The sequence below is a fragment of the Rhinopithecus roxellana genome, chromosome 7, assembly GCF_007565055.1.
Source record: "Rhinopithecus roxellana isolate Shanxi Qingling chromosome 7, ASM756505v1, whole genome shotgun sequence".
Taxonomy (NCBI): domain Eukaryota; kingdom Metazoa; phylum Chordata; class Mammalia; order Primates; family Cercopithecidae; genus Rhinopithecus; species Rhinopithecus roxellana.
The window spans coordinates 56,111,171-56,137,496 of NC_044555.1; the positions used below are offsets into that span (position 1 = coordinate 56,111,171).

The 26,326-nt window shown below is 40.8% G+C and overlaps 1 protein-coding gene across 8 annotated transcripts in view; it reads left to right on the forward strand.

Annotated features, from left to right (window-relative positions):
* The window catches only part of ARHGEF6 (Rac/Cdc42 guanine nucleotide exchange factor 6), a 124,121-nt gene that overhangs the window by 22,405 nt on the left and 75,390 nt on the right, over positions 1-26,326 (forward strand). For all 8 annotated transcript variants that reach the window (XM_030933730.1, XM_030933729.1, XM_030933731.1 and 5 more), the window contains 3 exons: positions 11,948-12,032; positions 14,196-14,320; positions 15,742-15,943. In XM_030933730.1, the coding sequence (XP_030789590.1) occupies positions 11,948-12,032; positions 14,196-14,320; positions 15,742-15,943 (412 nt within the window). The remainder of the gene's footprint in view (positions 1-11,947; positions 12,033-14,195; positions 14,321-15,741; positions 15,944-26,326) is intronic.

Here is a 26,326-nt window from a genome sequence, read left to right on the forward strand (position 1 = left end):
TGTATGCAAATCAGGAGACTGCAGTCTTTCACTAACAAAAGAAGTTTAACAACTTCTTTGTGAGAATATACATTGTGATAGTGGAAATAAGCATTTACACTGTTTGTATAACCACTTTGCATTCTCTGAAGAAGGACTGGTATTTGGGAGTGTGTTGTGTATTGGGGCAAATCTTGATTCGAAATTAAAAAATCACCTTCAAGTAGAGACAACAGAATAGAAAATGGTTTTAGGGCTAACGTACCTGTGGGTGACTTCATTTGCCAGATTTTATATAGTGTTCTTTTTATTTCTCATCTTAAAACAAATTTATGTATTACTGCCTGGCATACACACCAGGTGTTCAATAAATATTTGCTGAATGGATAATGAATGGGTATTTGAATGGAAATGAACTTTTAAAATTTCATTGTAGACAGCTTGTGCATTTAAGAGTCTACATGTAGACGGTCGGGAGTTGACTTTTATTCATAAAAATGACTCTTTAATGGGTAAAAATGAGGACAGAAAGAAAGCTAGATTTCCCCTAAGATAGCATTACTTTATGCCAAGCTAGAGTACTTGTTTCAAGTTTATTTATTTATTTATTTATTTTTTTGAGGCGGAGTCTCGCTCTGTCGCCCGGACTGGAGTGCCGTGGCCGGATCTCAGCTCACTGCAAGCTCCGACTCCCGGGTTTACACCATTCTCCTGCCTCAGCCTCCCCAGTAGCTGGGACTACAGGCGCCCGCCACCTCGCCCAGCTAGTTTTTGTATTTTTAGTAGAGACGGGGTTTCACTGTGTTAGCCAGGATGGTCTCAATCTCCTGACCTCGTGATCCGCCCGTCTCGGCCTCCCAAAGTGCTGGGATGACAGGCTTGAGCCACTGTGCCCGGCCTCAAGTTTTTTAAAAATTAAAAAAAAGAAAATTAAAGGTGTGAGATACTAGCTCCTGTGATGTCATATGGAAGCCTTTTTCTACTTTTCCAGTCTCTAGGCTACTTCTTATTTCTTCTATTACTGAAACTCTCTTGCTTTCACTGGGCTTTCAAGGTGTGAGCTCTGCTTGTGAGGATTCTCTAACTGTGGTTTTCTCCAAAGTGATCCCAGGCAGTAACTTCACTTCTTTTTGGTGAGGTAAATGCTTTGTCAGCATTCTTTAATCATATTCTTCAAAAAAAAAAAAAAAAATTATTTTTGGCCAGGTGCAGTGGCTCACGCCTGTAATCCCAGCACTTTGGGAGGCTGAGGCGGGCATATCACGAGGTCAGGAGATCAAGACCATCCTGGCTAACACGCTGAAACCCCGTCTCTACTAAAAATACAAAAAAATTAGCTGGGCATGGTGGCAGGCACCTGTAATCTCAGCTACTCAGGAGGCTGAGGCAGGAGAATGGTGTGAACCTGGGAGGCGGAGCTTGCAGTGAGCTGAGATGGCACCGCTGCACTCCAGGCTGGGTGACAGAGAAAGACTCCATCTCAAAAAAAAAAAAAAAAAAAAAAAAAATGTATTTTTACCAGGTGGTGGAAAATATATGAGCCTTGATTTATCAAATTCTATTAGAAAAAAGTTTGCCTTTTCCTCCTCTCTTTCCTTCTGGGAAAGGCATGCCCAAAGGGCAGGTGCTTCTGGTGGAAGAAATACCTGTTTGAATTTTAGATTGGGAGAGAAAACTGACACTTAGCAAGAACTTGTTCAATGTCTGTAAAGTGAGCACCATGCCTGGCACTGTGGGCTCCTGCCTATTGGACAGAAGCAGCATGTGTGTGTGAAAGAGTGGAATTTAACAACATTTAGCAGTGTATGGTTAGGTGTCCAAGTTAGTGGTTCCAGAATCTAGAGTCTAAATTCAAGAGGAATTCAGAAATAGGGAAGCCTGTTGTGTACTGATGCATAGTGTTTGGGGAAAACACCATGGAAGGGAGTAATTTGGGATGGTTCCTGAAGGATAGCTAGCATTCAGATGATTGAGGGAACTTTCTGAAGGAGAAGTATAAATGTCAGAGAGAGGCACAGTGAAGAAAGAAGATTCTGGAGCATATAAAGAGATGATGGTGAGAAACGGTGGGCCTGCTAAGGTCTATCTTAGAGATGCTTGAGAAGGAATTGTTTTAAATTTATTTATTATTACTATTTTTTGAGATGGCATCTTGCTCTGTCACCCAGGCTAGAGTGCGACAGGCTAGAGTGTGACAGGCTAGATTGCCAAGGCTAGTGGCACGATCTCGGCTCACTGCAACCTCTGCCCCCAGTTTCAAGCGATTGTCCTGCCTCAGCTCCACTAGCTAGGATTACAGGCATGTGCCACCACACCCGGTTAATTTTTGTATTTTTAGTAGAGACGGCCATGTTGGCCAGGCTGGCCTTAAACTCTTGACCTCAAGTGATTAGCCCACCTCAGCCTCCCAAAATGCTGGGACTACAGATATGAACCACTGCGTCTGGCCTTGAGAAGAAATTTGAATGCTAGTCTGAAGAGGGTGGGACTTGATCTTGGGTTATATTAGGCTTTTTATTGGATGCCTTTGCTGTGTTTTGAGAGACATGAGTGCTAACTAAAAGCACCATTTCTGATGTCTCTGAGATCTGAGCTCCTGAATGCCCACCTAACAGTGTTTGGATTGTTTCCTAAGTGCAAATCCTGTTTGGAATAAGTTGGAGCAGGATTCATTAATTAATTGATGTCTGTTAGGCATTGATGAGTGTCTGAAAATGACATACTTTTGAAAAAGTGAATCACACAGATATATAAACGGGAAGAGCCAAAAGTCTTTGCCAAATGAATGACTGAAGGTAATCTCTAAGTAAAGAGAGAAAATAATAACTTTGGCACAGCATCCTTTCCTCCAAGTTTAGCTGGTGTTAGGAGGATTTGGGCCACGTGAATTGTAGTCTTTCCAATTACACGTTACCCCTTCTTGCTGCTGGTAAGTTGCTTTGCCATGTCCCGTTGTGCTCTGGCTGTGAGTTGGAGCTAGTTTTAGAGCATGGGCATGAACAGGGGAGTGTGGCTTGTAGTGTTTGTCATTTATTCAGTTTTACAACAAAAATGGTTAAAAATATAACCAATTCCAGAAAAAGCAGTAAAATCCCACAATTCTTTGCAGCTTCTCTTCTCTGTAGTGATGAGGTCGTGGTGCTTTGTGATGACATTTAGAGGAACCTCTGTTACCTGGGACAGGCAAGCAATTGCGGATGTTGCCCACACTCAGCACACAACTTAAAAAATTAGCAACCATAGAGTTTGAAGCACCCTTGGTCACCTCACGGTCACACAGCTTAATTTTGCTGATGAGTACAGGTACATCTAATTTTAGATGTTACATGTTTCCTGGAAAATTGCGTGGAGATTTTTTTTTTCTTCCCTAAGTCATATCTCTTTCTGAGTTTATTATACTTTCTGCAATGCTTTTTCTTCAAGTATGACTAATCATCTATTGATGAGAACATCTAAACTCTCATTAATTAATCAAATATGTGTTGAGTGCCTACTATGTGACAGGCATTCTTCCAGACACTGAGGATCCAGAAGTGAAAAAAAAATTGGAATCATAGGGCTTGTGTTCTAGGCATAATTTACCTTTAAGTCTCTCTGACAGAGCATCCTGTCAATCAACCAATGAATGGTTATTTATCAAGTATTTTGTACATGTTGAATACTGGGGCCAGGGCTGTGGGGCAATGTGGACTTCAAAGAGCCTACCTTTTAATAGGAAATTCAGGACTAATTTCAACACCTGCATAATGAATAAAGAATACTGGGCTGATAGACCACTGAGAGCTTAAATTTACAATATCTCTACAGACTGTAAAGCTGTAGCTGTTTGGAAAAAAAGAAACATGAAGGTAGGTCAGTGAGGACACTATGGATAGCAACAGGTGATACTACTGGAAGGGCTACTGCTGAAAGCGACTAGCAGTGGCTCTTTTGTTTCATGGCCCTTGTTTCTCCCTAGTCTTTGTGTGGGGCTATTTACCACCAGTCTCTGCTGTAAATTCTGGTAGGCTCTAGGGCTCCCACCCTAAATCTTAGTAGCTGCTAGGAAAGCAGGGACCAAGGGAGCCCTCTCTCCATAGGTGAGGCTCCTCTCTAACTGCCTGGATTGTTAAACAGGCAGGGAGGAGCTGCTGACTACTGAAATTTCTGAGGATATTCTCATAGACTTCATATATTTACCTTGATTCTCTCATCACTAAGAGTTCTAAAATAAATAGTACCCTGAATGACTCGGGCATTTGTTCATCTTTTATATGAAAGGACAGGGAAAAAGCATAAAGGGTGTTGGACATTGATTTGGGAACACATGTCTGGCCACTCTTCAATATAAAAACAAATTATTTTCCAAAAGTTCATTTTTAAGTGATTATTAGGGATACAGAAAACATTTTCCCATAGAAACAAGGCTCTACACGGTGATTATGTTTTCTGGCTGGCCCACAACAGCCTGTTGAATACTTAATGTGGCTGAAGTATAGAACTCACAGAGGCTAAGTGGCAGGTGTGATGCTGTTTCTGGGAAAATGTGTTCCGCATTCCAATTTGGAACACTAGGGAGTCAGTCCCTGTTTCTGAAGAGGTGGGAGTGGGGGCATTGGCGAAGACACCCTCAGGTCTGGCACACATGCTCCAGCAGCTGAGGGATCACCCATCCACTCCACCCCGCAAAACTGGCAACCAGTGTGCTTTTGCAAAGGCTCTGGTGACAGGAGCACAGGAGGAGGGGCAGGAGCCGGCCAAGCCACAATGGCTGGCTGACTGTGAGGCAGCTGAGTCTAGGCCTCCTGCTTCCTGTCCTTGGCTTGGCAAGCGCTATTGATGAGAGATACTTCATTTTTCCCTTTCCTTCGTGCCTACTCTCTTTTTGATGAGATTATTCAAAACCATTTGTTCCTTCTTTTTTATTTTCTTTCTTTTGATTTTTCTTTTTCTTTTTTTTTTCTTTTCCTTTCTTTTTTTTTTTTTTTTTGTTTTGAGGCGGAGTTTTGCTCTGTTGTGCAGGCTGGAGTGCAGTGGTGCAATCTCAGCTCACTGCAACCTCCGCCTCCCAGGTTCAAGCCATTCTTCTACCTCAGCCTCCCGAGTAGCTGGGATTACAGGTGCCTGCCACCATGCTTGGCTAATTTTTATTTTTAGAAGAGATGGGTTTCACTATGCTGACCAGGCTGGTCTTGAACTCCTGGACTCAAGTGATCCACCTACCTCGGCCTCCCAAGGTGCTGGGATTACAGGCGTGAGCCATTGTGCCCAGCCATCAGTTGTTCTCTTTTGCTCTCCCTTTATTTAATCCTGTGACTGGCCCCACTAAGATGCCTATATTGTTCCTCATTAATTCCTCTCTTACCTGAACACTTATTACTCAACTAAAGATAAATCTCTGTTATAGAGAAAGGGGTTCTCCCCTATAGGAATGCTAACAAGGAAGAATGGGAGTCCTATGGTGATGCTGGGGTAGCCATCAGGAATGAGATTGGTGACTTTTAATGAAGAGTGAGGGAGCAAGCTCAGATCTTGGCTTCTGTCATAGGAGCTCCATGGAGCTGAACTTCCTGGCTCTGGATTCCATGAGGTTTGAGTAATCTAGGAATTCATATTAGTTATGTAAAGTGACTTTATAGGAATCCACAGAGCCAAAAAGAAAACATAGAGAGTTAAAGCTGTCCATGATCACAGTCCAAATGCCACGATGCAGTGGCAGCAAGATAAAGCCAGAATTTATAAATAGGTCATTTAAAAATGACATTTTGAAAAATCAGCTTGTAAACAGGTTATAATTATGTTAGGCTGCAATACCCCAGACTCTCTTTGCTCTGATTCTGTAGTACTCAACACATTTCTGATTATAATTTAGCTCACCAGAGAGATTTCTCTATTGGGAGAGAGTGCTCTGGCCACAAAATGGGAGTATTTAGTCTCCTTAGTGCTTCATTTATTTTTAGTAAAAATTAAGAAATTGGCCTTTTGGTTTATTCATTGGCCTTTTGTGAGCTTAGCTAGTGTGAGTCCATTCTCAAGAGACTTGAGAACTGAAGACCAGATTCTGGGCCTTGGGGACCCAGCCAAGATGCTGCCTTTAAGAGCTCCTATTTAGATGATGGACCACAAGACCTCTCGCTGAGCTCCTTTGCTCAAAGACACTTTCCAGATGGGAAATGGAGACTCATAAAGGTAGTGTTGCTTTCCTAAGGTCCTCACAACTGCTCAATAGTGACAAAGCTGAGATTGGAGTCACAGTCTTCTGACTCTCACATCAATGCTCTTTCCACAACACTGTATGTGGTTTCAGCTACAGGCACAAATTAGATCTTGGAGAGAAAGGGAGGAAATAAAAGTTGAGAGCCGGGTTTGCTCCCTTAAGTTTGGTCCATATCAAATAGGAACAGCTATTATTTAAAACCAGGCAGAGTAGAAATGCCATCCACTATATTCTAGTAAGTGGAATACCAGTGGGTAATGAATCCAATTTCTGAGCTAAGAGCATTATTTGTTGCTGACTTTGTGACTGCTTTTAGTAGGAGCTATGTGCACACATCCCAGATCACGTTCACAGAGCCAGGAGCGGTACCACCCAGTGAAATATGACTAAGCAGCTCAGATTTGCTTGCTCTGTTGCACTATGTAATGACATTTCCACCAAAGTTGAGGGGTTAACAGAGGCAGTGTGCTCAGCTGTGAGAATTAGAGAATGTGATTCAAGATGAGCTAAGTTAATTTAAGATTTTGTTCAATAAGAGCAATAAGAAGAAGGAAGAGCTGGAATGTTCCTAAATATTTGGAATCTTTTTTAAAAAACAGGCTTGAAATATAAGCTACATGTCCTTGTGGTCCCAATGAATCACTTGCTTTTCAGTTGATTAGACTTTTAACTCTTGAGTAGTGGAACCTATTATAATCACCCCCAACCTTAAATTACCTTTAAATAGAAGTTGATTGGATGTTACTGAAACCACATGACGTTAAAGATGACCAGTTCTGAACCAGGATAGGGTGCGCCTTCTTTTCTTAACCAAGATGTGGCTAGCCTGCTGTGACTGGTTAACTCAGGTGGTTAGAGCATGATGTCAAGAAAATCAGGAGGCTAGGTGTCATTGCACGTGGCCCCGATGTTTTAGCTTGGTTCTGTAATCACGAGCTGGAACCCTACCAGACCAGAACCTCACAAATATGGGCCATGGCTCATGAGGCAGACCTGGTTCAACAAATAGGAGGAGCTTAGTGCAGCTTTTCCCCTCTTTTGGCAAATGTGGCCAAGTGCCTCCTGGGTGAAGGCTGACCCTTGAAATGAGAAGGACAGCACAGGAATTAGCAAGGCCCCTGCGGAGACAGTCTTGTAATATGGAAGATTTTCTCTTTGCTGTGATTAGTTGAATTAATCATTTTAGAGGCTATAACAAACTCGATGCAGATGATACAGATGCTACTTGTATTGACAGAAGCAAAGGATTTCTTTTTGTATACAGACTCGGATTGCTTTTTCATTTTTTCTCTAAGTCTCATGGAAACATAAGGCGTGCATGGAGGACTACAATGCCCCTCAGAGCACTTTCTTGTGTATCTTTATTGGCTCCATTATTTCCTTGCCCTGTGACTTAACTACTCTGAGTCTTAGTTTACTCATCCATGGAATGGGGAAAATAATTGTACTGACATCATGGGCTTGCTGGGAGAATTAAATGCACATAAAAAATATATTTTTATCTTAGTCTGTTCAGACCACCAGAACAAAATGCCATAAACCAGGTAGCTTATAAACAACAGAAGGATATTTCTCATAGTTCTGGAGGCCAGAAATCCAAGATCAAGGCATATTTGGTATCCTGGCGAGGGCCTGCTTCCCTATTCGTAGATAGTACCTTCTCTCTATTTCCTTACATGGTGGAAGGGACAAGGTAGCTTCCTGGGGCCTCTTGGATAAAGTCAACAGTCCCATTCATGAGAGCTATGCCTTCATGATCTGATCACCTCTAAATGCCCCCACCTCCAAATACCATTATACTGGTGATTAGGTTTCAACATATGAATTTGGGAAGGGCACAAACATTCAGACCATAGCAGTAAACATTCAGTCCAAGCGTGGTGCCAGGAACATAGCAGAAGCTCAGTAAATCAGTAAACAGTAGCTATACGATAAGTGAGGGAATGGAACAGGGAGCTGGGAAAGTTTCTTCTCATATGCTTTCTGGCTTTTCTAAGTTTAGGGAAAGTGTCATAAAGTAGCATACATGTTGAAACTGAGAACTACTCCAAAAGGTTCTATTTGTAATGCTATAGAAATATTAACTTCTTGCAGTTTACATTGGCAGATCCCCAATAATTCACAATTAACACCTGGTGTTTAGTGGTTTGCAAATAGGTTTTGCTGTCATTGCGGATATCTAGAATAAAAAGCTGTGGGGAAACATTTAAAAATTAAATGTCTGGGCTGGGTGCGGTGGCTCACGCCTGTAATCCCAGCACTTTAGGGGGCCGAGGTGGGCGGATCACTTGAGGTCAGGAGTTCGAGACCAGCCTGGTCAACATGGTGAAACCCCGTTTCTACTAAAAATACAAACAAAAACAAACAAAAATTAGCTGGGCATGGTGGCAGATCCCTATAATCCCAGCTACTCGGGAGGCTGAGGCAGGAGAATTGCTTGAAACTGGGAGGCAGAGGTTGCAGTGAGTCGAGATCGCGCCACTGCACTCCAGCCTGGGGGAAAGAGCGAGACTCTGCCTCACACACACAAAAAAATAAAATAAATAAATAAATAAATAAATAAATAAATAAATAAATGTCTGATTTCATCTGCTGATGTAGGAATGCAACTTAGGTTGGCTATATGTAAATACTTAAAATATCTTTAATAAAGTTTAATCCCTGTCTGTCCTATTGGTTAGAGTAAATGTTTTTATTGTTGTTAGATTTGAACCTTGCATCATCTGACTGCAGGAATGATACCCTGACACCACCTCGCAGTAGTCTAAGAAGTCGTCCTTTTTTCTTGTCTGAGTCACAGTAGTGGTAAGATGAATGGAGGGAGGGAATCCTGCTGTTCATCTGGCCTTCACGGATCCAGCTGGAACTAACTGGCTTTTTGTGCACCAAAATAGGTATAAAGAAAGTTCGGCTAATCTGGGACTCAGTCACAAACCAGAGACACTGAACAGACTAGTGAGGCTTGCACAGGGTACTACAAGATGAGTATCATCATGACTTTGCCATGATTTGACTTTGACTTTAAAATTTCATTGAAAATGACTTACGAAAATTACATACAGCATAAATGTGCAAATTTACATTACCTTTTTAACAGGTTCCAGTGCTTTGCAGACAGAAAGGGGAATTGGTTCTCTATTTTGAATGTATAAATGAGTGGGTACTGTAATCTACCTTTCCTTGTTCTTCTCACACCCTCTCTACACTGGGGAATTCTCGTTTGCTTTCTCCTTATTTGGAGACCAGAGCTCTTAGTCTTTCTCCACATCATCATCTCTAAACTTGGTCTCACACTTCTCATTTCCACTAAGACATAAATGACTGATAGTGGCTGAAAATGTGATCCCTCCAGATAATATTTCCATTTTCATAGGGGAGCTCTCTGAAGTGCATGGAAGAAAGATCTAGGGTGGAATTTTCAGTATCGTTCAATTTGGGATTCAGAAGGGTATAGTGTGGTGGAGGTGTTTGTGGTTGTATCTGATTCTCCAGTTACTCTGAAATAATAATGCTTAGGCGTTGCTTTCTCTAGCAGTTCCCAGAGGCTTCTTCCAACTCCTTCCTGTGTAGTCTCTAGTGCCTCAGAATAGGCTTGCAGCAAGAAGAACAGTATCCATGGATAAACTTGAGTATATTGGGGTTTTCTCAAAAGAGAACCGGGTACAGTTGAGGAAGCTTCCCTCAGGCAGATGCAGTGACTCTTGTTGATGCACATTTCATTTTCTGATCAGTTTATTTATTTTCAAAATCAGTCAAGTACCTGTACAAATGAATAATACCAGTGTTGCCATGTATAGGCATTTAATAACCCTGGATAAGGAACAACTAAAACCAGAGGGAGAGGTTTTTTTATCACAACTTTTGCTCTCATGCCTTATTCTGCTAATATTTAACTTCTGCTTGTTATTTTAGATCTACTCATCTCTACCACACCCACCCAAAACATGTATCCACATGCACACACACATGCACACTCCCATTAGGACTGGTGGGCTAAAAACAAGTGAATTTTTTTGCTTTGCTACTCTTTTGGCATACATGTCATTAACATTTTCCCAGTTGATCAGTTCTAAGGGATATTCAGTAAGTCTGAAATCCCCTGAGATACTAGACACTCTCTCTAGTCTGTTGCCTCTTGTTCACCCAGGCTTTGACAAACTAAAACAGAACTCTTGTCAATGTATTTCTGGAAAACTTTGAATTTTATATTGTAGCATTCAGAAATATATTTGGATTGTGCTGTTGTTTAACTCTTTAGTGATATTAGCATTACTCTTTTACCAGAAATATATTAATGTCTCATTTTAGATGCAACTGGGCTTTTTGGTCATTTTAAGTTTGAATGCAAAACATTCATTGATTAAATGAATAAAGCGGTGAATCCTAGAATAGGCAGACTGGTGTAGGTTCGCATTTGCATGTATCTTTATTGACCCCCCAAAACGTGAAAAAATTGATATTATATATTTTCATTCTAAAGACAGATTATAGGTTTTCAAGAACATGTACAAAAAAAGATAGAAATTTGTCTTGATATGGTTCCCAGAAAATATGCAGATTAAAAATGGAACAAATGGCTCTACCTAATGGGAAGACAGACCCTTCAAAATCCTATGCCCATTACCAATCATGTCCCATATGAAAAGGTACATTTTATTTCCGTCACCACATTTGGGGAAAAAATGATGCAATCTGTTTTCTTTAGGAGACTCCTAGACATCCGGGAACAAAATGTTTTTAGAAGGGGCATTTCCATCCAGAAAGTGGGCATCTGGTTACCTACAGATATACATATTTACATTGTTGGCTGGTACATTAATAGATTGTACCTGTGCATGAGAACACTTCTAATTTCAAATATACGTATTTAGGATTCAATATATTTTAACACACTGACTACATTTCAAAGGTAACAGTTAAATTGTATTGTAAACAACAACATCTGATTGGTATCTTCACTGGGGACAATAGCGTGTCAGATTGACAGTTGACTGGTAAAGTGAAATGTATTTACTTAATGTGTTTTTTGCCAAGAGTTGAGTAGTATCACACAGGCTAGAGGTCATATTTGGAAAAGTCATCTAAAGCCAGGAAGAGCCCATAGGCCCAGGCAGGCAAATACTCGAATTCGTGATGAGCTGAGAGGGGCAAGGTCAAGCAGCAGAAGCTGGGAACTGAAGCTGGGAGCGAAAGGTAGACTTGGGCAGAAAGTTTGGGCAACATGGAATTGGGATCCTAGGCAGTTGGGATGCAGCGGGTGGCAGTGGGGAGGAAGGAGAGCAGAGAAAAAGGCACTTCTGACAATGACTCAACTAGGCACAGCTAATCAACTGTACAGATGCAAGCATGTCAAAAAGGCTCCACCTCCTTATTTGTGGACTGTCCAGGACATTCTGTAGGTGATGGACATTAATTGTAACCCATGCATATGAGCTTCCTGTAACTGGGCTGAAACTATTGATACATTCAGGTCAGAAGAGTGGGTCTGAGTATGCGCTGTTCATTTCCTGGTGGGCGCTGCCTTCTCAGCTTGGCTCTCATTTCCCATTACTGCTTTGCTCTGACTCACTGATGGCCTGCCACATGTCATTAGGCGGCTCAGCTGCTGCTCTCATTTCTCCCAAAGGTATACATACGGAGGTTTGTGTCTTGGCTTTTGCACTTTTTTTTTTTTTTTTTTCCGGAGAGCTGGAGGAAGTGGCCTTTTGATAGTTTTGTTTGTTGAGTTGAATACTTGTAGTATCTTACGGTTTCAATTTTCCTTTCTCATAGGTATTTGATCCTGATGACCTTTATTCAGGGGTCAATTTCTCCAAGGTTCTGAGTACTCTCTTAGCTGTCAACAAAGCAACAGAAGGTAAGCCGGGCTTGTGATTTATATGTTCTGGGTGACATTTTTGAATCCATGTGTTTGTGATTACCCTAGGAGCCAACTCTGGCCAGGATTGTTCTCTTGATGCAAATTTTCCCCCTGCTGCCCCAAATACACCCCAACAAATGTCAAATGCTTGAATTTTTCATAGCTTAGGATTTACAACATACCGATCATAGATGTTATTCTAATGCCCTTAATATAATGATAAGAGCCAAGAAGTTATTCCATTCAAAGCTCTGAATAGCCAACTGAGTATAACAAAACAGAAAAGAAAAAGGAAAGACCAGTTCCCTTTTTCATAGAGTTTACAAAATACAGCCGTCACTTCCCTTTCCCCACTAGAGACATATTTTTCTCATTGTTTTCCGTATGCCTTTGTCCATGTAAAGGAACCCCTCAGTAGCCTTGCACCAAAAATGAAATCTTGGGTTCATAGGGAGTGAAAATAATATATTTTATTTAAATGTTTAACACCTACCACACTAGAGGTATTAAATATAAATGTTAGTAAATGTGAAGAAAATGATGATACACGTAGAATGTAACTTCACTGCTTCCCTGGTATAATATTTAACCAACAGCTGGATGGTAATAATCATACTTAAAATGCTTTGAGCTCTTGCCCTGGATCTAGGCTGTCAGAAGAGCCACAGGTGATCTCATTCAATCCTTGAAACAACACTGGGGGTAGGTATTATTATTATTAGGTCCATATTACAGATAAGGAAAGTCAGGCCAACAGTTGCCCAACTAGAAAGTTAGTGGCTGAGTTGGGATTCAGACCCACATCTAACTGACTACCGAGCCCTTATGCCCAAGCACGAGGCTTGCTGCTTAAACTGTTGGAGAGTCAAGAGGCTGTGTGGCCAGCATTGCCAGGTGCTACAAAAAATGTCAAAGCTATGGTCCCTGCCTTTGAGAAAATTACTGTCTATTTAAGGAGACTCAACTTACCCATGTGAAACAATTAGAGGACAAGAACAGACAATATAATCAAGTGCCAAATAGGTTAGAGCATCTAGGAAGCTATCGAGTAATTATAGTTTTAGTCCAAAGAGCTGTATATAATAGCAATACATGCAAAAATACTTCTCCAAAGTTGTTCTTTTGCTATTTGGAAAAAAAAATGCTTTTGAGCTATTGCACGGCGTATAGCTGAAAGTACAGCTAATTCAAGTAACTATATTTAACACACATGACAACTATCCAGTTCTAGTCAGGGAGGATCGTGTAATTCTAACATTATGCCACACAAATTATACGTTCCTTTGCCAAACTCTCCTAGCAAGTTTTACAGTCTCTTCCCTTGCCACAGATATTTATAAAATACAAGGAGGTGAAAGTTAAAACCCACAGCATCAAGGAAATTACTTGGATACTGAGCTTGTCGCCTAGGGAATGTTTGGGCTTTAGACTTTTGCAGTTTATATCTTTTAAAAATAAATGGAGAGGAAAAGAACCCTTATTTAAATTTGTCAAGAAGCCAGCTTCTCTCTTTTGTATACTCTCAACAAACTGAAAACATCCAGCTCAGCTCTGGCCTGGTCGAATTTCACAAGGTTTCAAGGAAGAGAAGACTCTTGAATCTGATTGTTAAAAAAATTATTCTAGTATCAAGATTGCATCTTTCCCAAACACACCTTCTCTTTCACTCTCATTCTCCACCCTGCCCCACACACATCAGGGAGATTTTACGTTATATATGCCACACATATTGTTACGTGTGAGTAAGAAATGAGCCACTGAGTTATGGGCCAAAAAACAAAGAGAGAAATTTGAAATATTTCAAAGTAATAAGAGCCACAAACAGCTGTTTGGTGCCCAATATAGTTCTGCCTTGAACAACAGGGCATACTGTTGCAACTGGTTCAGGAGGGAAGAGTTGTAGGGAAATGGTTAAGAGAAAATGTGGTTCTGTCGCTGTTTTTCATTCTATTGGAGCACGATGGCCAGTAAGGTTAAGGACAGGAAGTTGGCCACCAAAAAGGGAAGGGGGATTGAAATACACTTGGCGTGTTCATAATGATAACAGTTAGAATTACAGCCAGGATGCCTCTGATAGTATCCCGAGAAAGATAATGTTATGTGGTAGATGTTTTTCTGACCTGAGTGGTTCCTTTAACATGCCTTTTCCTCTTTTCACAGATCAGCTATCAGAAAGACCATGTGGACGTTCCTCTTCTCTTAGTACTGCTAATAATTCTCAGACAAACCCACAGGGAGCAGTTTCTAGCACAGTTTCAGGGCTGCAAAGGCAGTCAAAGACAGTGGTAAGTATAGTCCCCAATTCTCCGTCTGTTTTAAAATCCATAAAATTAGATTGATATCCTAGTTGCATCTCCATATGTGGTGAGACAGCCATCCGGTTTGTTTTGGGCATCACTGAGAAAACTAATTATAAACTGAGCACCAATTCAGGCTGGCCCAAAGGAGCAAATCAAAGGCATGTGGTGGGGACGAAAATCCAGATTGACGCTCCAGCTCTGTCCCTTACAAGAATTAGGCAAGTCACTTAACTGAGAATGCTATGCAAATGGAAGTCATTATGGCTACTTTCTGATGGCAATTTGCTGTTATTTTCCTTATCCTTTGTTTTATTCGAACTAAATAGTGCCTGACACATAGTAGGCAATCAATAAATATTGATCAGTATCCTCATTATTATTGTCATTTTTATTTTTCTCTTTCCATTCCTAATGAGGAAGGCTTGATTTTAAATTTCAGTCTATGATGAGCTTCTATATTGGGATCTCCCAGTTGCCTTTTCACTTGGTCTTATTGGGAGCTTTTATTTGGGAGGAAATGCCTCATCTTCTACTCTTTGGGTGAAACCTTTATTTCCTGTCAAAAGCCACCCACTTCTATTGAGACATTATGACCAATTACTTCCAAAGCATTTGAGTATGTGGTTCTTAACCTTTTTAGATCACAGATCCCTTTGAAAGGCTGATGAGCACTATGGCTCTACACCCTGGTACCCTCTCAAATTGTAGACAAAAGCCCATGTGTACGAACTCATTTAGACAAAGATCTGTTGTGCTTATCAGATTCTTTAAGGGGTCTGTGACCCTCGAAAAGGAAGTCCAGTTTATACATGACAGATTAGAAATTCCTGTAATAAAACTGCAGTTGTACCCCCTAAATCTATAAAAATAAAAAAATGGAAAAAAGAATTCCTGACTTAGGCAACTATGGGGTATTTGATCTTTGCATATAAATAAGTCTTAGCCAAATTAAGATATCCTTAGTAATTAGGAGATGGGAGGCAGATTTTATGGAGGGTAGGTTAGTACATCTTAGTTATATAATTATGTGGACTGTTTGTGTGTTGAGTAGAGGCAGGGTGGAATAGCTTATCCACGGTGGAATAGCTTATCACTCTACTTTGTTATCTGGCTTAGTTAAATAGATAATCTTTAGATAATGGGGAGGAGTCTGGAGAGAAAAATGAAAGCTATGACCCACTTCAAAATAACACATTCTCACAAATGCCAAAGCTTATATACTGTTTTGAGGGATTTATTAATCCCTCAGAGACCCATTCATGGACTCTTAAGTTAAAAACTCAGGACTGAGATGGATCTGGGGTTTTGCCTTTGCTTCCTCCACTTTATTTGCCTAAATCCATATCATTTCTACCCCTGCCTTATTTAGATGAGTGCTTAATTTGGTGTGGCTTTTGTTTCTCTAGGAGATGACGGAAAATGGAAGTCATCAGTTAATAGTAAAAGCAAGATTCAACTTTAAGCAGACTAATGAGGATGAACTGTCAGTTTGTAAGGGGGACATCATTTACGTCACTCGAGTTGAAGAAGGAGGCTGGTGGGAAGGCACATTAAATGGGAGAACAGGCTGGTTCCCCAGTAATTACGTCCGTGAAATTAAATCCAGTGGTAAGTGAAGTTTCTAAAAGCCTTTTTGATTGTGACTCTTGTACTTTCTTGGTATTCTTACTGAAAATTGTGTAGTTTTAATTGGTTAACAGAAACTGTTTATGCTTGTATGTGTATGCCAAAAATAAGAGTAGAACAGAACTGGGAAAAATCTGTGATTAGATATTTTGAAACAAATTGTATTTAGATTACATTAAGGCAGCAGAAAAATAAAAAAAGCAAAGGAATTCAAACCTCAGACAACTGGTCCACCCTAACTGTATCCCTTTATGTCTACTAATTCTAGCCCATGTTATATAGTACATAGTCCTTCTCACTACTCTAAAACTTACCATGGCAGAATCCAATAATAAGAGAGGCCATGTGCTAACTTCCTTTTTTTAGCCGTAAGCCCTGTAAGCAGACCTAAGACTAAATGCCTCAGACATGAGAGATGATAATGATAGGGCTGCAGGAAGCTGGCCACTTTGATTCTGAACAAGATTGCCCTTAACTCACTGCATACTGCTAACTGTTTACCTTTGTTTGGTAACAATAGCCAGAGAATGACATCGAATTGCTCTTCAGTAGTCTTTTCTTCTCTCTCTTTCTCTCTTTTTATTTTTTTTTAGACCGGGTCTCGCTCTGTTACCCAGGCACAGTGCAGTGGCTATCACAGCTCACTGCAGCCTGAACCTCCTGGGCTCAAGTGATCTTGCCTCAGCCTCTCAAGTATTTGGGACTACAGGTGCACGCCACCACACCCAGTTAATGTTTAAACTTTTTGTGGACAGGATCTCCCTGTGTTGCCCAGGTTGGTCTTGAGCTCCTGGGCTCAAGTGATCTTCCTGTGTCTGCCTCCCAGGGTGCTGGGATTACAGGCATGAGCCACTGCGCCTGGCCACTCTTCAGTAGTTTTCCTTAGAGTTCTTTTGATAATTCACTTGCCCTATATTGTTTAAGAAGATAGGCTCCGCTGATATTGCAAAAAACCCAGCAAACCCTCATACATAAAAATATGTCACGATACACATGAAACAGCATTTAGTTATTCACATTACTACATCTCTTTACTTTTCAAAAATATTTACACAAGGGCTCTTTTGAGTGGTTAGCTCCTCAGCGCATCACTTCTTTTGTAGATATCTTATTGCTTTTTCAATGCCTCAAAATTGATACTATTAATTAATTAATAAAATTATAGGCTCACTGTAAGTAAAATGAAACATTGTGGAAATATACAGTTGACTCTTGAACAACATGAGAATTAAGGGCACTGAGCCCCCATGCAGTTGAAAATCCATGTATAACTTTTGACTCCTCCAAAACTTAACTTCTAATAGCCTACTGTTGATTGGCAGCCTTACTGATTGTATGTTATATGTATTATATACTGTGTTCTTATAATAAAGTAAGCTAGGGAAAAGAAAATGTTATTAAGAAAATCATAAAGAAGAGAAAATACATTTACTATTAGTTAGGTGGAAGTAGATCATCATAAAGGTCTTCATCTTCATTGTCTTCATGTATAAATGGGATAGGCCTGCAAAGTTCGAACCCATGTTGTTCAAGGGTCAGCTGTATAATGTAGATAATGAAAGTTCCTCTTCTCTTTGCACCCTCCCCCAGATAACCAGAGTTAGGAGCTTTTTCCTAAAGTATTTAAGATAAAATTAATTTGCACACTTTTCTGTGTTCTGTGTTGTGTTAAAAGGGGTATCTCCTTTAATGGAATATGTTTACTAGCAGACTTATAATTATATACCTGTATGGAGACTTCTTAGCATTTTTAATTGCTGGGAATCAAGAAGGTTCTGTTGAGCCCTGGAGTATTTCCACAGGCTTTGCCTGGAATTTCCTTGGTTTTGATGATATTCACAGACGATTTTTACCTCTCACTACATCTTTCAATTGATTTAATTTTGTTGACGGGATCCCTAAAAGATTTTCCAGATTCACTCTAACATTGTTCCCTGATACAGTGTCTTTATCTGCAAAACTAAAAGGAGCAGTAATTTTGTCCAGGAATCCCAAGCACTGCTGAGGGGACCTGGGAAGTGAACAGCACACCCTCAATTTGACGACTCTTCTTATAATGTCCCTCACTGTGATTCCTTGTAGCAGTCCGGCCACTCCCTTATAGACTGCCCCAGGTTATTTGTCCTGGTCTTAGGGCTCTTCTTTTTAAATTTTCTCCTATATTCTCTCTGGTTTAGGACTCAGCTTAGGATTCATGTGGCAAGCTCCAGCTCTGATTTGAGCACTTAGGTAACTCTTAGAAGCATCTAACCCAACTGTCAAGGACAGGTCTGAGTTGCTTGGGCCAGGAAATGAGTGCTAGTCAGGGAAGGCCTGGAACTAGTAGTGTACGGAACAACCTCTCTCATTTAGCTTATGACAGCAGCTTCTTAATTGGCATCTCTGCCCCTGTTTTTGTCACTCCTGTAATCCAGTCTAAACTCAGTACCCAGAGTGATTCTTTCAAAATGTAACTTGGGGCCGGGCACAGTGGCTCATGCCTGTAATCCCAGCACTTTGGGAGGCTGAGGTGGGCAGATCACTTGAGGTTAGGAATTCACGATCAGCCTGAGCAACATGGAGAAACCCCATCTCTACTAAAAATACAAAAATTAGCTGGGCATGGTGGTGCATGCCTATAGTCCTAGCTACTTGGGAGGCTGAGACAGGAGAATAGTTTGAACCCAGGAGGCGGAGGTTGCAGTGAGCTGAGATTGTGCCACTGCACTCCAGCCTGGGTGACAGAGCAAGACTCTGTCTCAAAATAGTAATAATAATAATGATGATGATGATGTAACTTGTGTCATGGCTCCCCATCTCAAAAAAAGAAAAGGCCAAGGTCATCACAATAGCCTCCAAGGCCCTCCAGGATCTGGCCTTCCATTGCCCTTCTGGCCTCCTCTCTCATCTCTCTTCCCCTCACTCATTCCACTTTAGCCACACTGGTCTCTTGGCTGCCTGTGCCAGACTGGCTCCTGCCTCTCTTGGTGTCTCCCTGTCTGGAACGCTCTCCAGCTGTCAGCACGGCTGGCTCCCTCACCTCCTTCAGGTCCACTCACTTGTCCACTTCACAGGAGGGCCTTTCCTGGTCACCCAGGAGAAAATTTAACCCTATCCCCACTCCCTCTATCCCCCTTCCCTGCTTAAATTTTTTTGCTTATTATTTTTCCCCATCTAACAAAATACACATTTACTTATTTATTTCATTTACTGTTTATATTTTACCATTAGAAATGTAAATACCACAAGGGCAGAGACCGTTCGTTTTGTTTATACTCAGTAAATATTTGTAAAATGAGTGAATATTACAGGATAGGTAATTCAATTCTGTTCAGCTTGTTCACTGAGTACCTCCTAGGCACTCAGGGGGTCTGTAACAATCTATACCTCATAGACGCCGTCCCCTAGCACCTTACAGTCTAGTAATCAACACAGGTTTGTGCACAATTAACTGTTACAGGCCAGGACAGAGTAAGTAACACAGACAAAGGACTGAGTAAGATGCTGTAGGAACAGTGAAGAAACAATTTGATTAACAATAACATAAGGAGTGGGGAAGCACTTGAATTGGGTCTTGAAGGACAGAAGAAGCTTCTGAATGGGAGAAGAAGATTAGAGGGAATTTTTAAGTTCAAGCATGGAAGTAAGAGTGGATGGTGGGGTAATTTGGGTTGAGAATCAGATGCATGACGATAAGGAATGGGACCTTGAGCTGGAACTACATTAAGAGGTGGTGTCAATGTCAAGTTTTAGGCAAGGGATAACATGGTTTAGGAAGATCCTTCTGGAGGTAACGTGGGGGATGGATTTCAGGGAATTGGTGGGAATAACCAGCAAGGGTGTAGAGAAACTAGCAGAGGCTACTGCTAAGGTCCAGGCAATCCAGATAGTGGTATGGACTGCTGTGTGGATAGTGGGGAGGAAGAGAAATGGATGGATGCAGTATATACTGTTGAAATGAAATTTTAAAAACTTGCTGATGATTAGTTTTGAGGATAAGGGAACAGATGAGAACAATACCAAGTCTAGAGGTCCAGCTTGATGGTGAGCTCCTTAATGGCATGCAGTGTCATGCACCTAGCCAGCCCACAAAGGTTGATTTCTCTTAATGAGGGCGTCAATCTCTGTCTTGGACACTGGTGTAGTGGAGAAGCATAAGACATGGCTTTTGCCTTCAGGGTGTTCATACTCCAGTGTAGAAAGACATCATTAGAATACAATATGGTAAGTTTAGTGATATAGCTAAATACAGGACGCTATGGAGAGGTGGGAGGAGAAGAGAGGAATATAACTCATCTTGACAGGGAAATCAAGGGGACTTATTCATCTTTGTATACCGTCTTGTCTCTATATGCCTAACATGGTGCTTTAGACATAGGAAATGTTTGATGTGTGCTGAACTCTGTTAATAGAGAAGATAGGAGGAGGCAGAGGTTGAGTGTGCATGTCTCTCTGTGTGTCTGTGTTGGGGGGGTGATTGGTACTGAAGGTGATGAACTGTTTTGTACTTGAGCAGAGGTGCACTGAGTCATAGGTCTGAAGATTTCTAGCAAGTAGTTGGCAGTATGGTTATGGAGCACAGGAGAGAGATAAGAGCTGGTGATGAGGCAACTGACAGTATAAGTCAGTGGACGATGAAGTGTAAAATATATAGCAGAGCTTCGGTGTTCAGAGACAGAGAGTGCGTTGTGCCTGAAGAGGTTGGGGGAGGCTTCATGGAGGAGATAGGGCTTAAGCTGAACGCTGAAAGACAGATAGGCTGTGAATAGGCCCAGAAGAGAGGCAAGGACAATCTAAATCATAGTGATTGTTCAGGGAAAACAAAATCCACGATGGTTCTGTGGTAGGACTGAGCAGAGTGAGCTTGAGGGACAATGGAAGAGACTAGCTTCAGGTAATAAAAATGTCTTGCTGGGAAAGTAGGTGCTCAATGAATCTTTGTTGACTTGAATTCTTTCCTACCCCAACTCTTGCCACCACCACAAAATAGTAGGTAAGCCAAAACCTATCTAGGATGCTGCCGAGGAATATTTTAAATTAAATGCTACGTTGTGTTATGTTTGGTCTAGAAAATACTTTTCCATTTTTAATTAATTAATTAATCTTTCTCTCTGTCTTTTTTTTTTTTTTTTTTTTTTTTTTTTTTTTTTTTTTTTAACACGGTATCTCACTGTGTTGCCCAGGCTGGTCTCAAAACTCCTGGGCTCTAGCGATCCTCCTGCCCTGGCCATCCAAAGTTCTGGGATTACAGAGGTGAGCCACCATGCCTGGCCTTTATTTCTTTCAACGAACTCCATACTGATATATTTTTTTTTTCTTTTTTGAGATGGAGTTTCACTCTTGTTGCCCAGGCTGGAGTGCAATGGCGCGATCTCAGCTCCCCACAACCTCTGCCTCCCGGGTTCAAGCGAGTATCCTGCCTCAGCCTCCTAAATAGCTGGGATTGCAGGCATGCGCCACCACGCCTGGCTAATTTTGTAATTTTAGTAAGGAATGTTGATCAGGCTGGTCTCAAACTCTCGACCTCAGGTGATCCGCCCGCCTCGGCTTCCCACAGTGCTGGGATTACAGGCATGAGCCACTGCGCTCAGCCAACATAGAGTTTTTTTTTTTTTTTTTTTTTGAGACGGAGTCTCGCTCTGTCGCCCGGGCTGGAGTGCAGTGGCCGGATCTCAGCTCACTGCAAGCTCCGCCTCCCGGGTTCACGCCGTTCTCCTGCCTCAGCCTCCCGAGTAGCTGGGACTACAGGCGCCCGCCACCTCGCCCGGCTAGTTTTTTGTATTTTTTAGTAGAGACGGGGTTTCACCATGTTAGCCAGGATGGTCTCGATCTCCTGACCTCGTGATCCGCCCGTCTCGGCCTCCCAAAGTGCTGGGATTACAGGCTTGAGCCACTGCGCCCGGCCCAACGTAGAGTTTTAAACCCCATTGCCATACAACCTTTTAGGCCATTTATAAAATTCAGTCAGGCATGGAACTAAAAATCTTTAGTGACCTCAGTCTGCTTACCATGGGGTCAAACATATAACACTGTGACCACTCGAAGAGTCAGTAATTCTGACACATTCATACATGCAGCCTGGCAGCCTGGAGGGCGGAGGGACATTTAGCTTGATACTACACATTCTTTTCTAATGTCTTAAAAGCAGAACAAAACAAGCCCAAAGCCATACAACCCTCACCCTGCAGATTACTGTGCCATGGGAGTGCTGTGCATAGTTTTCCTCCCTTAAGTCTGTCATTGACAAGAGCACTTTGTGCTCTGGTAAATTTGCCCTTGGGGAGTGGCGTTTTAAGTTTTGGATTCCACTGTAGCTCTCATCTCGAGATAATTATGGCCAAAGCTCTGGGGATAGCTTTTTCTGCTCTTTGAGAAGAGGCTGATTTCAGAGGTCGTATACCATAAGGAATCACCCACCTAATACTATAGAAAGTTAAGAAATAGAAGACTTGAGTATGAAACACACACACACACACACACACACACACACACCTCTTTTTAACATGAGCTTGTGGCTGAAAGTAGAGTAAGTTTTTGTGACCATGATGATAAAAGCTTCACTCCAAGGATGATTAAATCTGGACATTGACGACATCATGAAGCCATTGTCATCAATTCTGCTTGCCTACCTCTGGATTTCCTATTACATGAGAAAAATAAACCCTATTTTGACCAAAAATATGTTTTTTAATGGATCTTGTTTCATGAAAAATACATGTATTAATAACTTAGTCATTATATAAGTTACAGAACATATATTAAAGGACTTTGCTCTTGTATTTCATTTGAGCCAGATACATTATAAATGAGAAAATTAGCCACTTATATACAATTTTCCATTCTCTTTTAAAAATCAGTGGTAACTTGTAAGTTAACTTGTTATTAATACATCAAAGTAATTTCTGCTAGTACAGTGGCAACATAATGGTAATTATATACTTTTTACATTTTTGACTCTGTTCTGTTACCTAGAAAGGTTGAGGGTTTTGTTGGTACTTTGCATTAAAAATTTCCTGGCAAAATTTTTAAGCCAAGAAATTATTGAGGCAAGTGCGATTGAGCAGGTATTTTAAACAAATTCTATTTTCTCCTACTGATTCAATTAAGCGGTCATCAAATCCTTCTTCTAAAACTTTTTATTAGCAGTAAATATAGATATCAATTGAGGGGATTAGGTACATGGTTAATTAAATTTGTATTAAGGCAGATTAAGAAATCAGTCTTCCTGCTCATTATAAACCAAAGCTAGGATTGAGCTTTATATTTAGACTTCCTGTTTTAATTCCCTGGGTGTATCACATAGATGTTTCCTGTCCAGAGAGACTATTTGTCACTTGATTTCTTTTTGTCCTATCACCACCAACAGGCAACAGTAATCTGTACACCAGCAAAGGAAGAGAAAGAATCAAAAATTAATTGGAAAGGAATCTTTACATCAGGATCAGGAGGATTTCTTATGCCTGTATTTGTGTGACACTCTTGTTTGAGTTATATTATACAAACAATCCATTGGAATTCTTCACTATATTGACTGATTTTCCCCCCCACTGATTGGATTACCCAATCTCCTCATTGCCTTAGAACACCCCCTAAAGTGTTTACATTTTCATGTTCGTTCTAGTTAGGTCACTTTGTAATCCCCCACCAGGGACTGAACTTGTCTCCTCGGAACCTCCACATATTCATTCCTTCTTTGCATGTTGCTGAGTGTGGGTTTCAGAGAGTCTTTCACATGGCGGGAGTAAGAAGTGGTAAGGGTGGGGGTGGGGAGCAAAGGAGGAACAAGAGGCCAGAAATTGTCACTGAGGTCATAGTGCTGGTGTTTTTCTCTTTGCATTCCCTCTTGTAGTGTTTTATGGAGCCAGTCATTTGCAAGGTCTACGTTTTTTTAGACTTTCCAAGTTTATCCTTCCAAATCTGTCTCCCTTCTGTTCTTTGTGTTAATTCCCCAGCTTAGACCAAGACTGCAGAAAGAGCTAGAACTTCAGTGCTATGCTGAATTAATAGTGGTGAGAGCATGCATCCTTGCCTTGTTCCTGATCTTAGGGGGAAAGCATTTAGCATTCGGTCTTTCCCCCTTTTATAAGATGCTAACTGTAGGTTTTTTTTTTTTTTTTTTTTTTTGAGACGGAGTCTCGCTCTGCCACCCAGGCTGGAGTGCAGTGGCCGGATCTCAGCTCACTGCAAGCTCCGCCTCCCGGGTTTACGCCATTCTCCTGCCTCAGCCTCCCGAGTAGCTGGGACTACAGGCGCCCGCCTCGTCGCCCGGCTAGTTTTTTTTGTATTTTTAAGTAGAGACAGGGTTTCACCGTATTAGCCAGGATGGTCTCGATCTCCTGACCTCGTGATCCGCCCGTCTCGGCCTCCCAAAGTGCTGGGATTACAGGCTTGAGCCACCGCGCCCGGCCTAACTGTAGGTTTTTTGTAGACGCACTTTATTAGGTTGAAGAAGTTCTTTATTCTTATTTTTTCCACGAGTTATTTTTTCTCAAATAGGTGTTTAATTTTGTCAAGTGCTTTTTCTGCATCGATTAATATTATCATGTGACTTTTTTCTTTTAAGAATGTTAAGATCATGGGTTACATTAATGGATTTTAAAATATTTAACCAACCTAGGATGAATCCCATAGTATACAATTCTTTTAAAATATTGCTGAATTCTACTTGCTAATATTTTGTAAATTTTTTTGCATCTATATTCATGAGGGATATTGGTCTGCAGTTCTCTTTTTTGCACTGCGTTTTGTATGGTTTTGGTGTCAGTGTAATAGCGATTTCATAAAATGACTTGGGAAGTGATCTCTTTTATTTTCTATGTGACATTATATGGAATTAGTATTGATTCTTCCTTAAACAGTTAATAGAATTCTCCAGTGACACCTTATGGGCCTGGAGATTTCCTTTTTCAGAGTTTTAAATTTACAAGTTCAATTTCCTTAATAGTTATAAGGCCATTCAAATGATCTATTTCATATTGGGTGAATTGCGGTAGTTTTTGTTTTCTGAGGAATTGGTTCATTTCACACCTAAGTGTCAAATTTATGTGTGTAGAGTTGTTTGTAGTATTCCATTATTATCCTTTTTATATCTCCAGGGTCTGGACTGATGTTCCCTGTTTCATTTCTGATAGTGCTCACATTTTCCCAGGAAAGGCTTATGAACCACCAGTGGATCCAGGTGGATCTTTAACTAGCATAAAGCTTCCAGGAACTGGCTATGCTCCACTTGTCCTCACCGGGGAGTGACAGAATTGTCCCTCATTGCTACTTTTCTACCTTATTTTCACTCTGCCCAACCTGGTCCCACTGGATAACTCACTGTCACAAGAACAGTTCTGCCTTGAGCATTGCCATTCATACATCTGTGTTTCTGAAATCTTCCCCGAAAAGAAAACTCTGTACTGCCTTCCCTGCCTGTTTGAATTCCATCTGCCCTTCAGGGCCAGATCGAGTACCTCCTTCCTAGCAAGGTCTTCTCTAACCATCCCAGATCAAACTCATAGCCTCTCTGAACTCCAGCAGGAATCCCTGTCCATGCCATTGACCAAGCCCTTCAGTAGCTTTATCTCTGGACATCATATTGTTTAGGAACACAGGCTCTTGTCAAGACATACCTGGGCTTCAGTCTTGGCTCTGCCATTTCCTAGCTGCATGACGTGAGACAACTGACTTCACTTCCTTGAATCTTAGTGGCCTCCTCTGTAAAATGAGAAGATAGTCTGCCTGTCAGAGTTGTTGTAAAGATCAAATAATGTGTCTTAAAAGCTATTAAGTATGAAATAAATATTAGGGATATTCCAATACAATAATAATTAAAAATCAAGGTTAAATGGGAAAATATTTATAAAATAATATTGTAATAGAAGAATTATAAAACTGCAGGTAAGGTTAGAAAGATCCAAGAGTGTGTGCATGTGTGTGTTCACAAACATACCTAAAAGAATGGGAAGACACACTTCAAAAACAGTCTAAATGATGATGGTTAGCTCTAGGTAATGGGCTAATTGCTGGGTTTTATTTTCTGTTCTATATTTTAAATTTTTTTGGGATGGGACTGCAATAGATTTATAACTTAAAAATATTATTTAAAAAAGAAAAATGAAGATCTGATGATATGTTATTATTTGGTTATTTATACTGCACCATACTTTAGAAAGGGTTTAAAACAGCATACAGTATAGCAAGTTAAAATTAAAATATAAAACAAAGTGAAGCAGAGGAGAAAATGCAGATAGGAAAGATGCTATGTTGTGACATTGCTAAAAATTTGTTATGACTGTCTCATATTTTTATTGTTTTTTTTTTTTAAAGAATGTCCTAGGATTTCCTTTAGTCATGAGTTTAATAAGTAAGATTAATTTAGTTAAAAGAAGGGCAGCATTTTAC